This window comes from Hemicordylus capensis, chromosome 7 (assembly GCF_027244095.1).
Source record: "Hemicordylus capensis ecotype Gifberg chromosome 7, rHemCap1.1.pri, whole genome shotgun sequence".
In the NCBI taxonomy this organism is placed as follows: Eukaryota; Metazoa; Chordata; class Lepidosauria; order Squamata; family Cordylidae; genus Hemicordylus; species Hemicordylus capensis.
Window position 1 is genome coordinate 5,637,326 of NC_069663.1, and position 14,428 is coordinate 5,651,753.

At 52.7% G+C, this 14,428-nt stretch overlaps 2 protein-coding genes across 3 annotated transcripts in view; both read left to right on the top strand.

The window, feature by feature from the left end:
* LOC128332777 (uncharacterized) overlaps window positions 1-14,428 on the top strand; it is a 162,693-nt gene that overhangs the window by 107,016 nt on the left and 41,249 nt on the right. The gene's annotated exons all lie outside the window — the stretch shown is intronic.
* On the top strand, window positions 7,243-9,410 carry LOC128332783 (uncharacterized). The gene is made up of 7 exons (XM_053267511.1): window positions 7,243-7,363; window positions 7,539-7,691; window positions 7,916-8,035; window positions 8,137-8,245; window positions 8,569-8,631; window positions 8,899-9,090; window positions 9,385-9,410. The coding sequence occupies exons 1-6, from the start codon at window positions 7,277-7,279 to the stop codon at window positions 9,081-9,083; spliced, it is 717 nt and encodes a 238-aa protein (XP_053123486.1). The 5' UTR covers window positions 7,243-7,276; the 3' UTR covers window positions 9,084-9,090; window positions 9,385-9,410.

Consider the following 14,428-nt stretch of genomic DNA (forward strand, 5'->3'; position numbering starts at 1 on the left):
GGGGAACTAGAGTGGGAAAGTCTTCTTTGGGGTAGATGGTGCACTCTTTCCCCCCTGCCACTTCTTGGCTCCACATGGCCCCCTTTCTGGTGTCATTTAAAAGGGCCTCAAAACATGGGTCTGCAGCATCAAGTGGCCAATAGCTCTGCCCAGCAAAGAGAAGAACTTAGCTAGGCTTTCCTTAATTAAAGGCACCATTCAAGAAACCACAGTGTCCCATGTAGCAGGAGGCCTGACTCTTCTTCGGGATCCTGCCACTCCAAATGTTGTGTAATAGCCATGATCTCACCCGACTGCCCAGGAATGGGCGGAAAGCTGGTTTCTGAGGTTCAGTAGATTCTTGGGTTTGGTTCCTCTCTGAGCCCAGTTACACGTTGGTAGACACGGTTTTGAGGTGCTAAGGAGCCACCTCCTGCTTTAAGCTCCTCTGTTAAGAAGGACCTCTTGAAGGAGGGTTGATGTTTGGACCCCAGATGCCCTGGAAAGGTCAAGTGGGCACCAGAGCACCCATTCCTCTCTCCATTCTCATCCACAGAAGTCATTCTCGGACGGCTCCAGGATTCAGACGGTCAACACTGGGAACGAGATCCTGGAAGAAGCAAATGCCATCAGTTCCCCGAGGAGGTAGAGTTTCTTCTTGAACTTTTGTGTAGGGAAGGTTTTCTGTTCCCCTGCCAGCCTGGATCTGGGATGGATCCTGTGCCGCTGACTGGCAAGAGGTGCAGGGCAGAGAAAAACGACGACATTGTGTAGAAGCATTCACTTTTCCAAGAATGGTGGTGGTGATGTCCGTAAGCTTTAAGGGCACAGAGGATAGCTTCCTGGAGGCCTCCCAGATGGCTGTCCCCTATTGGAAGCAGAGTGCTGGGACAGATGCATCTTTGGTCTGATCCATCAAGGCTCTTCCGAGGTACTCATGCCATTGTATTTTTTCCTGCAGTGTCTTCACGGTTGAGGAGGATGGATGGTTTCTCCAGACTGTGGACACCGAATGGTCTTGTGAGGTAAGGAAACGATTCCAGTCGCTTTTGTGGATGGGCTGGTTGAGGAGTGAGGGGAGATTGCATCTCCACCGTCAGGAGACAGAGCGGGGTCAGATCCAGAAAGGGGAGGAAATCCAGCTGCTGCCTGTTGGCCAGAGGATTACAGTGGGAACGTCGTGGCTAGGGAAGGATTCTGCAACCCTCTGCCTCTCCTTCCAATGGCCACCTTTCTGGGTTGGTGTGCTTTGGATTGGAGGCATCAAACGGCTCCCAAGACCCTGAGACGGGTCAGGAGAGGAGAGGGTCTTCCAGGTAGGGAATCTCCAGGTCTCTTGACTGAAGAGGCATTTCTGTAGAGACAATCCTGGTCCCCTCAGGTAAAAACAGCTCACAGCAGGAGGGATGGCCCTCACTCCGGACTCAGGGGCCCACCTTGTCTCTCCCTTTGGAAAGGCTGAGCTAACCCTGTTTCTTGAGGAGAGGAGAGGAGAGAAGAGAAGAGGACATGAAGGGGTGGGATCAAGAAGACTCTCTGGGCCAAACTATTGATGCCAGTGGGTCCCGTTCCTCTTTGTTTCCATTCCCCATGAAAGGAATGCAGAAAAAATGACAAGAAATGACAACAAGCAGTTAGCATTCCATTCTGGAGCTCCCATGCAGTGATGTTTCTGTTAATGGCTGGTTTTGGGGAGGGAAAGAAAGAGATTTCACAGACCTACCTGTCATGCTGTCTTTGGACTAGAGCTCCAGAGTGCAGCCAACTGATTCTGATGGCCCTTTTGAATGATGGTGGCCAGTTTGCTGACCACAGTAGATCATATCACAATGGAAGTTCATGGTTGGACATAGGATGAAACCAAATGGCCACAAGCATGTGGTGGCTGTGCCCTGGCACTCCCAACCAGTTAGAATTAAAACACATGGTTGCTTTTTTATAAGTTTTTTTTGTCTTAAAAAAAAATCAAAATAATTTAAAGAAATAAAAATGAACTCAAAGAAAATGTCAGGGGGAAAACTCCCTACGAATCCTAGGCCCTAGGAAGATCAGAGTGAGTACACACATTGGAAACCTTTGTCTCATATGCAGAGTCCTGACATCCAAGAGGCCAAGATCCCAGAAGACAACACTAGGGATCAGGAGCTGGATGTGGAGAGCTTTGTCAGTTCCCCGAGGTACTCTTTTCTCACCTGGAGGGGCAGCTCCATGGCTCATGGAAGTAGAGGACCTTCCTTAGGAGCCCATGCAATTTTTTGGGGGGTGGAGGTGGTTAGTTTAGCAAGAAGCCAAGGGTGGAGAGAAGCTCCGAGCAGCATGGAGGGTTGATTCCATGGAGACAGGTGTCTCCATGCCCAGCCCGTGGGCTTCCTGCAGGCATCTGGCTGTCCACTCCTGGAAACAGGGTGTTGGGCTGCATGCCTCATTCATCTCATCAAGCAGAGCTCTTTCTAAGCACTCCTGTTCTGATCTCATGTGTCTTCTTTCTTTCTTTTCTTAGCATCCAGAGGCCAAGCACCGTGTTGAGGAGGCTGCAAAACACTGCTGCTGACCAAGAGCCATCCCTTGGAGAGGTCAGGAAGGCTCAACATCCTTGGAAGGACTGTGGGTTGGGCGTGTGGGTCCCCCGTGTTGGCCAGGAGTAGAGAGCATGTGGAATGGCCCCAGTTTTTGTTGCTGCCGGGTGGGCGCCCATCTTCTGACAGTCATTTGCTTAAAGCTATGGTAAAGGGACAGCCATGCCCTTAACAACACTGCATCCCAATGGTCACACAGTGGGGGTGATAGGATTAAAGAAGATGGCTGCAAGGAGATGGCGGCCATGGCCTTGACCTCCGGTCCAGATCTCACAGTTAAAGGTGGAGCATCCTGTTGCTTTAATGGCAACCATTGAAAAACAGTGACAAATAAATGAAGAATGAATAAAAATACAAAACAATAAGCAAACTCAACCAAACCAATGAGAAATGAACTAATTGGAAAGGGGAAAGAACTGGGAAAGAAAGAGGAAAGGAGACCCAATTTTGGCATGCTTTTGCACGTGCCTTTAGTGTCCTCACTAAGGAGCCGACTGAAAGCATGAAGTGGACTGGAAGTGGTCTTTTCCAGTCACCAGAGCCATCAGGGCCCCAGTTGAGTGAGGGAGCGCAGCATTTCTTGGGGTGGGGGGAGTTGATGCCTTTCCCCTCTGCCATTTGCATGCGTGCGCGAAGGCCTGAAATCAGCCCGACCGACCTCACTGCGAGGAAGGCGGGCACGAGAGAGGAGCTCTTTCGCCATCTCTCCCGCCCGCCTCCAGCCAGCATGCCTGGGCTCCAAAGTGGTTTTTAAGAAAATTGAAAATCAGGAAAGCAGGAGGAATTGTGTCCAGAACGGGACGATCCCCTTCCGGCCCACTTCCTGCGTTCAGCTCACCCGGTGATGACCGCTGGAAGGTGCCAGGCTGGCCTTTTCCCTGCTGAAGCCTAGGAAGCCAATGCGAGGGCCAGAGCAGCCATTTCTCCATTTTCTCTCCTTCACAGAGTTCTTCCTTCCTGGGGGCCGAGACTCCACCCGCCAGCGTGGAGGACGAGGGGTCGGAAGAGGACTATGCCACCAGTTCCCCCAGGTACCTTTCTCAGCTGAAGGGCCGCTCCAGGGATCATAGAGGCAGATCACCTTCCCCGGGAGCCTTGGTTGATTAGACATGTTCATGGAGGAGAAGCCAGTTGAAGACTATTACCCATGACAGCCAAGGAACCTCCGAATCTCTCTCTCTCTCTCTCTCTCTCTCTCTCTCTCTCTCTCTCTCTCTCTGAATAAACACACTTTAATGTCACATGTAACCAGGTCTCAAGTGGTTCACAAACAACTAAATAGGCATCTGGCTGTCCACTCTTGGGTTCTGGGGTACACGTGTCTTTCACTTGATCCACAGAGCATGCATTGCTGTTGTTATGCCATGTCTCTCCTATCTCCTCTCAGAGTCCCGAAGCCAAAGAAGTGGCTCATCAAGAAGATGATGAAGAACACCTACACGGTGGAAGACTCGTCCTCCGCAGAGGTCAGAAATGACCCATTTCATCATCCATTTTTTCATGTGAACGGGCTCTAGGTTGTGTGTGTGTGTGCGCGCATGCCCTGTTCCCCAGCAGGAGACAGAACATGAAATGGTTCTAGTTCTAGATGCTGCAGGATGGGAGGGATTGTGATTGGTGGGATGGGAGGAAATGAAGCTGAGGCATTGGAAAGGGGGCAAAAATGTGGTGAAAGGCTTTTCTTCTGGGCAGAGATGCCAAATGCCTTTTCTACCAAGAGGCACGTCTTATTTTAGAGCCGGATGTCTTCCCAACTGTCCCTTGGGCTTGGTTCCTCTCAGAAGCCTCGCAAGGTCAACGCAAGCCCTGGAACGCTCCCGTTTCTCTTCTCTCTCCTCCCCAGTGCTCCTCTACGGACGAGGACGACACGATGCATGACATCAACAGCATCGAGGATGAGGTGTGGGACTCTCCACCGACCCCCAGTTCGGCCAGGTAGGTACCCTCCTCTCAGCTGAAGGGCCTTAGGAGCCAGTAGGGAGCTGTGGGAGGAGAGCTGGTCTTGTGGTAGCAAGCATGGCTTGTCCCCATAGCTTAGCAGGGTCTGCCCTGGTTGCATATGAATGGGAGACTTGATGTGTGAGCACTGGAAGAGATTCCCCTTAGGGGATGAAGCCGCTCTGGGAAGAGCCGAAGGTTTCAAGTTCCCTCCCTGGCAGCATCTCCAAGATAGGGATGAGAGAGATTACTGCCTGCAACCTTGGAGAAGCCGCTGCCAGTCTGTGAAGACAATACTGAGCTAGATAGACCAATGGTCTGACTCAGTAGATGGCAGTTCCCTATGTTCCCTATGTTCCTATGGGGGGCTTTTAGCACAGTAAGCAGAAGGCTGCAGGGGACAGGGGCAGCTCCCCCATGTCTGAGCCCCACAGAGGGATGTTTCTTCAAACTTGCTTCCTGAGGACTCTGGAGGGGGAGTTCACCCAAGGAAGCCGATTGACAGCAGGTGCAAGACAGACACCAGCAAGTCTATTGCTGGCTGTTAGCAGAGGGAGCTCCGAGACCCCCATGCTGTTGGCATGAGCGGGTGTTGGGGAGAAGGAGCAGGGGAGGGCTCCTGTCTCGATGCCCCCTTTGAACACTTCCCAGGGCTTCTCAGTGGGGAACGAAAGGCTGGACTTGGGAGATCTCTGGCCTGATGAAGTTCCCCTGCCAGCCACCTCCCAAGGGAGGCGAGATCCTTGCTTAGCATCTCTTTGGGTGCCCGTGTTCTTCTTCAGCTGGCTGCCATCTCCAACAGGACAGTTCTTGGAGCAGCTTTTCTCTCTCCTCTCCTCTCTCAGGAACATCGGCGAAGAGGAAAGAAGAGGACAGCTGGCCCCAGATTGGTTCTCCTCGGTCCATCTGGGAGAGGTAAGGGGCGCAAACCAAGGGTGACTTGACTCCACCCCTCTGCCCCACCTTTCTTGCACTACACAGGATGGCGGCTTGGATGGCAGTCACTGTTCAGACGGGAGGTGGGGACTTGCCCTTTCCCCTTGTGGATGTCTTTCCCTTGCAGTTGACCTCATGCACCCTGAGCCAGAGGCAGCACCCTCCAGGCCAAGATGTGGGTGCAAACACCCATGGCCCTGGCCTCGCCCTGGGGATTCTCCTGACCCATAACCGTCCCTCGGACTGTGTGCTGAGGCCTGACCCTCCTCTTCTCCTCAGGGAGTATGCCAGTGAGGTGGAGGAGAGGTTCCCCGAACTCCTGGTGGGCCTGGTCAACAAGATCCTCACCGGCCTGCAGAACACCACCGAGGGAGTCGGGAACCGAGACAGCCAAGACCTGCCTCCTGAGTAAGTCATGGCGGTGGGGAAAGCGGGGCCAGCAAGTCCTCCTTCCAGCACTCTGGGAGGACAGGCTAGGGTCATTTCTCCCATGTCCCACTCTGATGGGTGAGGAGCATTTCTGGCCTGTTGGGGTGACTCTGGCACGGTGGTCCCTTCCCTCAGCTCCACAGGGGAGACCCCAGAATTTGCAGCCCTCTTGGCTCTGCAGAGAGCCTTAAAATGCGTCTGCAGTGTTAAAAAACCAGCTGTGGGGAAAGTCACTTCACCCCTGTGGTCTCCCTCCCATGGTCCAACACAGTCCATCCACCCTTGACACTACACCACCCCGCAAGGAGACACACACTTTGGTGACAGCAACCTTCTCTTCTCTGCAGGGAGACCGCACAGATTGTCCGGACCCTGCTGGAGAGGGTGGCACAGGTGACCCCGGAGAAGACCTGCTGGCAATCCCTGTGCTCTACGCAGAGCTGCCTCCAGGGTGTGGCCCTCTTGGTGAGGTAAGTAGGAGTGAATAGGAGATATCTCAGGAGGCCTGGGGGCTGGTGTGGTTTGGGTCAGGTCTGCTCTTTCTGGACCTTCCGCCCAGGACTCAGCAGGGTCTTTTGGTGTTTTGCAGGGCTCTCCTCCAGACACGGTCCTCCACAGTGGCCAGGCTGAAGGCATACCTGGCTTCCCCCTTCAGCCTGGACAAAGATCCAGAAGAGCATTCGCTCACAGAGGTGGCCTTCTTTGTGGAGGTGAGCAGCGTGTTCCTCAGGGTGGGCTTCCCTGAGAGGAGGGTCTGGCCCCAGAGGCTGATGGATGTTTTCCTCCTTTCCCTCTTTTAGCTGCTCCTGAAAGACCAAGACTTTGCTGCCTTAGAGAAGACCTGGACGCTCCTGGTAGCGTGGCTAGTCCACCCCAGCCAGAACATCCGCTACCTGAGCGAAAGGGGACTTCTCCACATTTATGGCACCCTGAAGGCGGTGAGTGACATCCCTGGGCATGGAGCATCCCTAGGCATGGAGACTCCTCTCTTTGGGGAGACCTTCCTGAGGCTGGTGCTCCTAGGCATCCCCAGGTGTGATGGGGAGATTTCTCCAGTTGGGTGGATTCAGTCTGTGGAACCCTTGCCACAGGACGAAGGAGAAATCCTTAAGGGAAGGCACAGGAATGCATCTCTCAGTAGGAGCCTGATTCCCCACGGGCTCCAATGCCACCTTCTCCCCGCTCTTTGTGCCTCTGGGATGGCTTGAGTCATCTCCTCCCCAAGGCAGTGGATGGTGGCCAAGCAGCATCAAACACGGACAGCTCTGTGGTGCGTTTAGCAGCGGGTGGACTAGCATGTGTTTTCAAGGAGCCACCTTTTCCCACCCTAGGCCAAGAAACCCCAGGATTTTAGTGCCGGGATCCTGGCAGGGCTCAGGACCTCCAGTCTGGAAGCCACTTTGGGGGTCCTGGCCTTCATGGAGCGGCTGAGGCACTGTCCATCAGAACACCAGGCCACGGTGAATGCTGTCCTGGCTGCCCTGTGCCGCCCTCTCTTCCACCACGTGAGTACTTGCACGCCAGCCCTCTGCCCCGGCTCTATGAGGGCCGGCCAACCTGCAGGTTCTGACTGGGTTGGAGAAGGGAAACCAGACACCCCCTAGAGACCCATGCAAGCTCTTCATCAATTATGGAGGTGAGGAATTCCTCCCTAATAACAAGCCCTGTTCTTCTTTGTAGGAGGAGGCTAAGATCCGAAGGGCAGCCATGAGGACCCACCTGGATCTCCTGCAGCACCGCCACCACCACCATCATGAGGGTACAGAGGAGAACATCACGACCCTCATCGCGGTGCTGATGCATGTGGAGGATGAAGACCTGGAGGTAGCACAGGTGAGGGCCCCCTTCTTCCTGCCACCCCTACAAAGGTGTTTAGGCTTCCCCAAGTCCAGCCACCCAGTGGCAGGCCCCAGAGTTAGCCTCATGGGGTGGTGAATCCACGAGCTGTCCCGCTGTGGTTTGGCCCATCCAGGCCCTACTCCTTGAAGCCCCCTAAGAGGTTTCTTGGAATCCCTTGGCAGCCTTTTTCACTCCCATTCCGGTCTTTCTTTTGGCAGGCTGCGAAGGACAATCTGAGCCTCCTGGCGGAAGCCCTCCTATGGCACCTGGAGGGCAAGCTGCTGGCGCAGGACTCTTACAGCCTGCAGGAGCTGCTCCACAAGATCGCCAAGCGTCTGGTAAGGGCAGCCCCTCCCTGTCCATCCCTCGGCTCAAATGGCTCAAGGACCTTTGGGCGATGCTTTGCTCACTCGGGATTTGTCTTTGCTCTTGATCCCAGATTCGGCAGCTCGGCACAGAGATCGCCGTGGAGATGGAGGCCACCAAGATCCTGGGCTTCTTCCGCAGCGAGCAGCCTTCAGTGAGGAGAACGGCTGCCCTGCTGATCGGTAAGCGAAACAAGACTTTTGGGTCTCCCTTAGTGGGTCGTCTTGGTGGGCAAAGGTTCATTCTCTTGGAAGGCACTGCCAGAAGGGTGTGGAGGGGCAGGAGCTGTTCCCTCCCCAGGAGGACTGGCCCAGTGAGCGTTAGCGAGGTCTCTTGGCTTAATTTCCTTCCAAGGTGCCGTAAGAGTCCCTGGAGGAATGGCTCAATCTGTCAGTCCCAGAGGGAGCAGAGAGGGGAGGACTTCCTCTCCTGAATGATGGGAAGTGGGCTGTCCATGCGCAGGGTCCTGAACTGTGGTCCCATTTCCTTCCACCCTTGTTTTTAGGTCACCTGGTCCACAAAAAGGGCAGCATCCTCACTGAAGGGAACATAGAGACCTTCCATGCTGGTAAGTGCCGGTTTCTGGGTGGGAAGGGGAAGTTTCTGTGAGGGGAGAGGCCTAGATTTAGGGACCACAGAGCTGGAATGGGCCACCTGTCCCCTCAAATGGAAGGTCCCGCTTGCATCCTCAGGGATGCTCAGCAGTAGGCTTTCCCAGAGTGCAGGGGAGAAAGAGTCAGGACTTGCGCCCTCTTGGTGTGGAAATGGTGGGGCTTGGCCAAGGGTGGGGTGATCTCTTCATGCCATTTCTGAACCTTCTCCTTCATCCCTCCAGCGCTGGAGAGCTTGCTTGGCGACCATGACCCCGAGGTCGGGAGAGTTGCCTGCAAGACAGAGAAGATCGTGAAGAAGGCCTTTTCCCTCCACTCCCGGCACGGGCTGCGGGCTGCCGTTCGGCGCTTGTGGGCGGGCTGTAAGAAGAAGAGACACCCGCCAGAGTACGGTGATCTCTCCACCTGACCGACTGGTGAGCAGACCAAGGCAGGGCTTCACTTGAAGGGGCCCCGATGGTTAGGGAGGGGGCTGGGGCTGCAGGAAGGGTGGGCAGGAATCTGGGCAACCCTCCCTCGTGTTGGAATGCCAACTTCGTCCCTTGTGGCTGGTTGTACCAGTAGCCCAAGGGAAAAAGGAAATCTCTCTCTTCCCTCTGGGAAATGAGGACACGGATATTCTGCCAGGAGTCCCTGGTGCTTGGTGGTGTCATGGGGGAGAGTGTGAGAAGACCCCCCATCTCTGAACCAATGTCCTTCTCTCTTTCCAGGAACAACAGCCCCGTGCTCTCCCCTTGAAGATCTGCAGCTGAAGGGAGGTTCAGGAAAGACCATGCAGCGCAGGGGCCTCCCAGAAGACCTTCTCCAACCGCGTGGACACAAGATCTGTCCACAAGAAGACATCCAGCAGGGAAGTGCAGTTCTGTCTGAGGAGTGAGGGGGAAGCAGGCTCCACTCCCCTGGCCCAAGGAAGCCCCGCCTCTGGGGTGCAGAAGCCCCTCCCCTTGCTTCTGCTGCCAGGCTGTGGGAGGAGGCTACAGGACCACCCTGCCCCCAAGTGGCCCTTTGGAACCATTCTTGGGCTTCCCTTGGGTCCGGGGAGGCTGTGTGGCCCCAGCAGGAGGGCAAGGTCACCGCCTCCCTCCATTCCCACCAGCTGGCCAAGGAGCGCCCCCTCCTCCTTCCACCTTTCTCCCCTTCCCCAGCGGCCTGGCTTCCCCTGGCAGGGGAAGCCCCATCCAGGCATCCGCCCCCTCCCCTGCCGAGGGTGTGCTCCTCCCCCCCTCCACTCCCGCAGCCACGCCTCACTCCCCCCTCCGCTCCCTCCTCCTTCCTCCCAAACCGGTGCAGCAGCAGAGGAGCCTGGGAGACCCTGGGGGCCCCCTGCAGCCCCAGTAGCGCCCCCTGGTGCTGCCCGGTGGCAGGCCAGAGAATCCTCCTCTCCCTCCTGCTCCATGCTGTGGCTGCACAGTGGGGAGCCCGAGGTCAAGCAGAATTCTCTGGCTTGCCCCCCCCTCAACCCCCAGCCCCCTGCCCAATCCCCACTTGCTGGGCTGCCGGAGTGGAAAGGGAGGAGGAGCAGGGCAACCCCACTGACGCTGCTTTGTGCTTCTTGCAGGCTTGTGCTGCTGCTGGGCGGCTGGAGGAGTCGATCCGCCCCAGAAGACGAGACCAAGTGAACGTGCCTGCAAGGAGCGGGGGTGGGGGGGGGTTGGGGGCTGGCTGGGACTCCCCCCAATTTTGTTTGCCCTGCCATTCCCTTCTTCTGTGTGACCCTGGGCTTCCTCCCTTCCCTCCTTCCCTTCCTCCCTCCTTCTCCCTCCCAGGGGCAGAATGGGCTTTGCTGGTCGCCCTGTTGGGGGCCGAGTAGGAATTTTTGGCTTTCCAACAGATTGGCCGAGATGGAAAGTTTTTTTGCCTACTCCATTCTGTCCTGTTTTGTTTCCTTTAGTTAGAAAGTTAAGTGACGACTTGTAACCTATTTAAGTATATTAATAAAGTTGCCACTTTGTTAACAGCCAGTCCTTTCTGAGTTCCTCTTTTCTTCTCGTCTCCCTTGGAGCGTTTGTGCCCACAGACTCCCAAGCTCACCTCTTGGCTGAGGGAGACGCTGCTACACTGCTACAGGTCCATGCAAATGCCTCTTGCTTGGAAGCACTCACTCAGACAATTGGCTTGGATCACTCCAGAGGAGCCCACTTGAGGTTTGCCGCCAATGAGGTTTGCTGAGCACAGGATCCTGGGAGGAAGCTGCACCTTCCAATCGAGTGCCCGGAAAGCACAGCCTTGGCAAGGCCTGGCAAGCTTACAAACCAACACTGACTGCCTCCAATACAGCCAAATATGACATGTGATTCCATTCCAGTGATTAAAAAGTCCTGCCAAGTATGAAATGCCATTTGTGCAGGAACAAGGCCTTGACCTCCTCTTGTGCTCTTCAAATTTCTGTTTTGAATGTGTATTTGCTTCCTTCCTTTGCTCTGTAAGAAGAAGCTGGCAGGGATCAAGAGTTCACAGCTCCCCTTTGACAGTTTGGTCTGGTTGGGGAAAGAGTCCTGCTGTTTGGTTTTTGGAGGGAGGAGAGGGTTGGATTGGATTGGTTTGGTTTTTTTTTTTAATGGGGGGAGCTCGCTTTTATTTTGATTGGTTGGTTTGTTTGTTTTTTCAAATTCAATTTTTATTATTTTTAACAATATTAATATGTCATTGATTACAAATAGACAAAAGTGGACTTCCCGCACACATCTCTTCGTGAATCATCAGCTATAAAGTTTACCCTTGCTATAATAATAATTCAAAACATAAATTTAAATCCTTACAAACACAGCTAACCTATCCAACCTTCAGGTTTTTTTTACTAAATTTCGAACCCTGCTGTAAAGTCCATAGTAGGAAAATAGTTCTTTAGATACAACAAGAATGGTTTCCAACCTTCTTTGAAGCATTCCAAATTTTGGTCTCTTATTAGTGTTGTAAGTTTTGCCATCTCCGCATATTCCAAAAATTTTATCAGCCAATCTTCTTTTGAAGGCACTTCATTACTCTTCCATTTCTGTGCATATATAATTCTAGCCGCCGCCGAAGCGTACATAAAAAGCGTTGAATTACTTGTAGAAATGGCACCTTCTATTATTCCCAGCAGGAAGGATTCTGGCCTCTTAGGAAATGTCATTTTAAATATTTTCTTTAACTCATTATATATCATCTCCCAATATGCTTTAGCCTTCCCACAGGTCCACCACATAGGAAAAAAAGTGCCTTCAGACTGTCCACACTTCCAACATTTGTTTGATACATTTTTATACATTAATGCCAATTTTTTGGGTGTCATATACCATCTATACATCATTTTGTAATAATTTTCTTTTAAAGCATAACATGCAGTCAATTTTAAATTGGTTAGTTTCGGAAAATTGGAGGGGGGGAAGAGAATAAAAGGAGGCTCGCCTGCAGCAGAAAGTTAGTGAAAGCTGGAGGAAGAGTTTAAAGTTGGCGCTAAAGCTGGAATTAGAGCTGATTAGGAGTAAGACCCTGAGGCTATTCACATGATAGTCCTGGGATGCGGAGGGCGGGCAGTGGGGTAGGCAGAGTCCAACTCATCTTTCCCCCAGATGATTCTTCTGCTTTTCTTCAGGTATACTACCATGCGCTCACATGATCCTCACTGCTCCCAGCAGTGTGGATCTTTGGAGGCTGGGATGACACATCCCAACCTTTGGATATCCCACAATGCATAGTGTGTCGAGCGTGGTGCATTGGGGGATAGGAACATAGGAAGCTGCCAGTCAGACCATTGGTCCATCTAGCTCAGTATTGCCTACACAGACTGGCAGCAGCTTCTCCAAGGTTGCAGGCAGGAATCTCTCTCAGTCCTATCTTGGAGATGCTGCCAGGGAGGGAACCTGGAACCTCGATGCTCTTCCCAGAGCGGCTCCATCCCCTGATGGGGAATCTCTTATAGTGCTCACACATCTAATCTCCCATTCAAATGAAACCAAGGCAGACACTGCTCAGCTAAGGGGGGAAGACACGCTTGCTACCACAAGACCAGCTCTCCTCTCCTCTGAGACGGGCGCTCTAGGCACCCATCTCTGTGTGCACTCAGGCAACAAGCAGCCCGAGCACCCATCTGATCCCAGTGCCAGGGTAAAGGGCACGCTCGCACCCTAAACTTTGTCTAAAGGCCGGGCTTCAAAGTGGGGTTAGGCGGGCCAGCAGCACCGTGATCCATAGGGATGCCTGCGCTGCAGACGAGCAGCCTGGGTTAAACTGCTTCTGGGAACCGTCTTCCTGAGAAACATAGCTAGAACAGTGAAGAGGGAAGCAGACGCAGGAGAGAACTGGCCCCCACCCCCACCCCGATCATTTAAGAGCAGAGAGCTGGAAATCACGGAGCTGGAATTGCATCTGCTTTGCTCGCAGAAGGTCCCAGGTTTGATCCCTGTTGTCTCCTAAATCTCCTTCCTTGCAATTTCACCCCATGGAATTTCTAATCCAATTTCTAATCCAGTCCTCGGGGGCAACAGAGAAAAGCTGCCTGTGACCTTGGAGAGCTGCTTCCAGTCAGAATAGACAATATTGTGCCAGAAAGTTCTGAGCCAGGCGGACCCAGGGTCAGACTTGGTATAAGGCAACTTCCTATGTTTCTACTGGGGGCAGGACCAGAGTTGTGAAGGCCTGGAAAGATGGTCTTCAAATACCCAGAAGATCATGGAAGGTGGAGGGAGGAGTTCAAGAGATGCATCATGACATTTCACAACAGAAACGGAAAAGGAGCAATGTTATATCCATTGTGAAGCACTAAAAAGGACTGTAGAAATGATAAATTCTGAGTGTGTTTTCTCTTACGCAAACTACTTGCCTTCCCTTGGCACATTATAGTTGCTGCACAAGGGTGTGGTCTGGTTTCGTTGCACATCTCGACTGTATGCTAGAACACTAACTCATCATTCTAAGGTCAGGGGTCCTCATATTTGGGTCTCCAGATGATACTGAACTACAACATCCCTGGCCACCATGGCCTTATAGAAGAAGGAACAGACTGGTTCTCTGTTGCTCCTGAGGGCTGGGCTACTAGAATCCATGGGTTGAAATGGCAAGGAAGCAGATTTAGGCTAGGCATTAGGAAGAATTTCTTAATTCTGCCTTTGTATGTAGTCCGGAAACTTCAGTTAGTTTAGAATGCGGCTGCCAGATTGGTCTCTGGGGCAACCCGGAGAGACCATATGATGCCTGTTTTGAAACAGTTACATTGGCTGCCAATATGTTTCCGGGCAAAATACAAAGTGCTGGTTATTACCTTGAAAGCCCTGAACGGCTTGGGTCCAAGATATCTTAGAGAGCGCCTTCTTTTACATGATCCCCACCGCACGTTAAGGTCATCTGGGGAGGTCCGTCTCCAGTTGTCACCGGTTCGTTTGGTGACGACTCAGAGGCGGGCCTTCTCTGTAGCTGCTCCTGGACTGTGGAATACACTCCCAGCAGAAATTGGTAATCTTGATTCTTTGCTGACCTTCAAGAGAGCCCTTAAAACCCATCTGTTTTGCCTGGCCTTTCAGGGATTTTAATCAGTTTTTAATTGTTTTAATGTTAACCTGGTTTTCAGGGTTTTAATTGTTTTGATAGTTTAATTGTTTTTTAAGTTGTTTTAAATTGGTAATTATATTTGTATCTCTGTTTTAATTGTTTTTAATGTTTTCTGTTTTAATTGTAAACCGCCCTGAGCCATTTCGGAAGGGCGGTATAAAAATCAAATCAAATCAAATCAAATCAATCAATAAACAAATAAATAATTGTAAGAGCTGTTCGACAGCG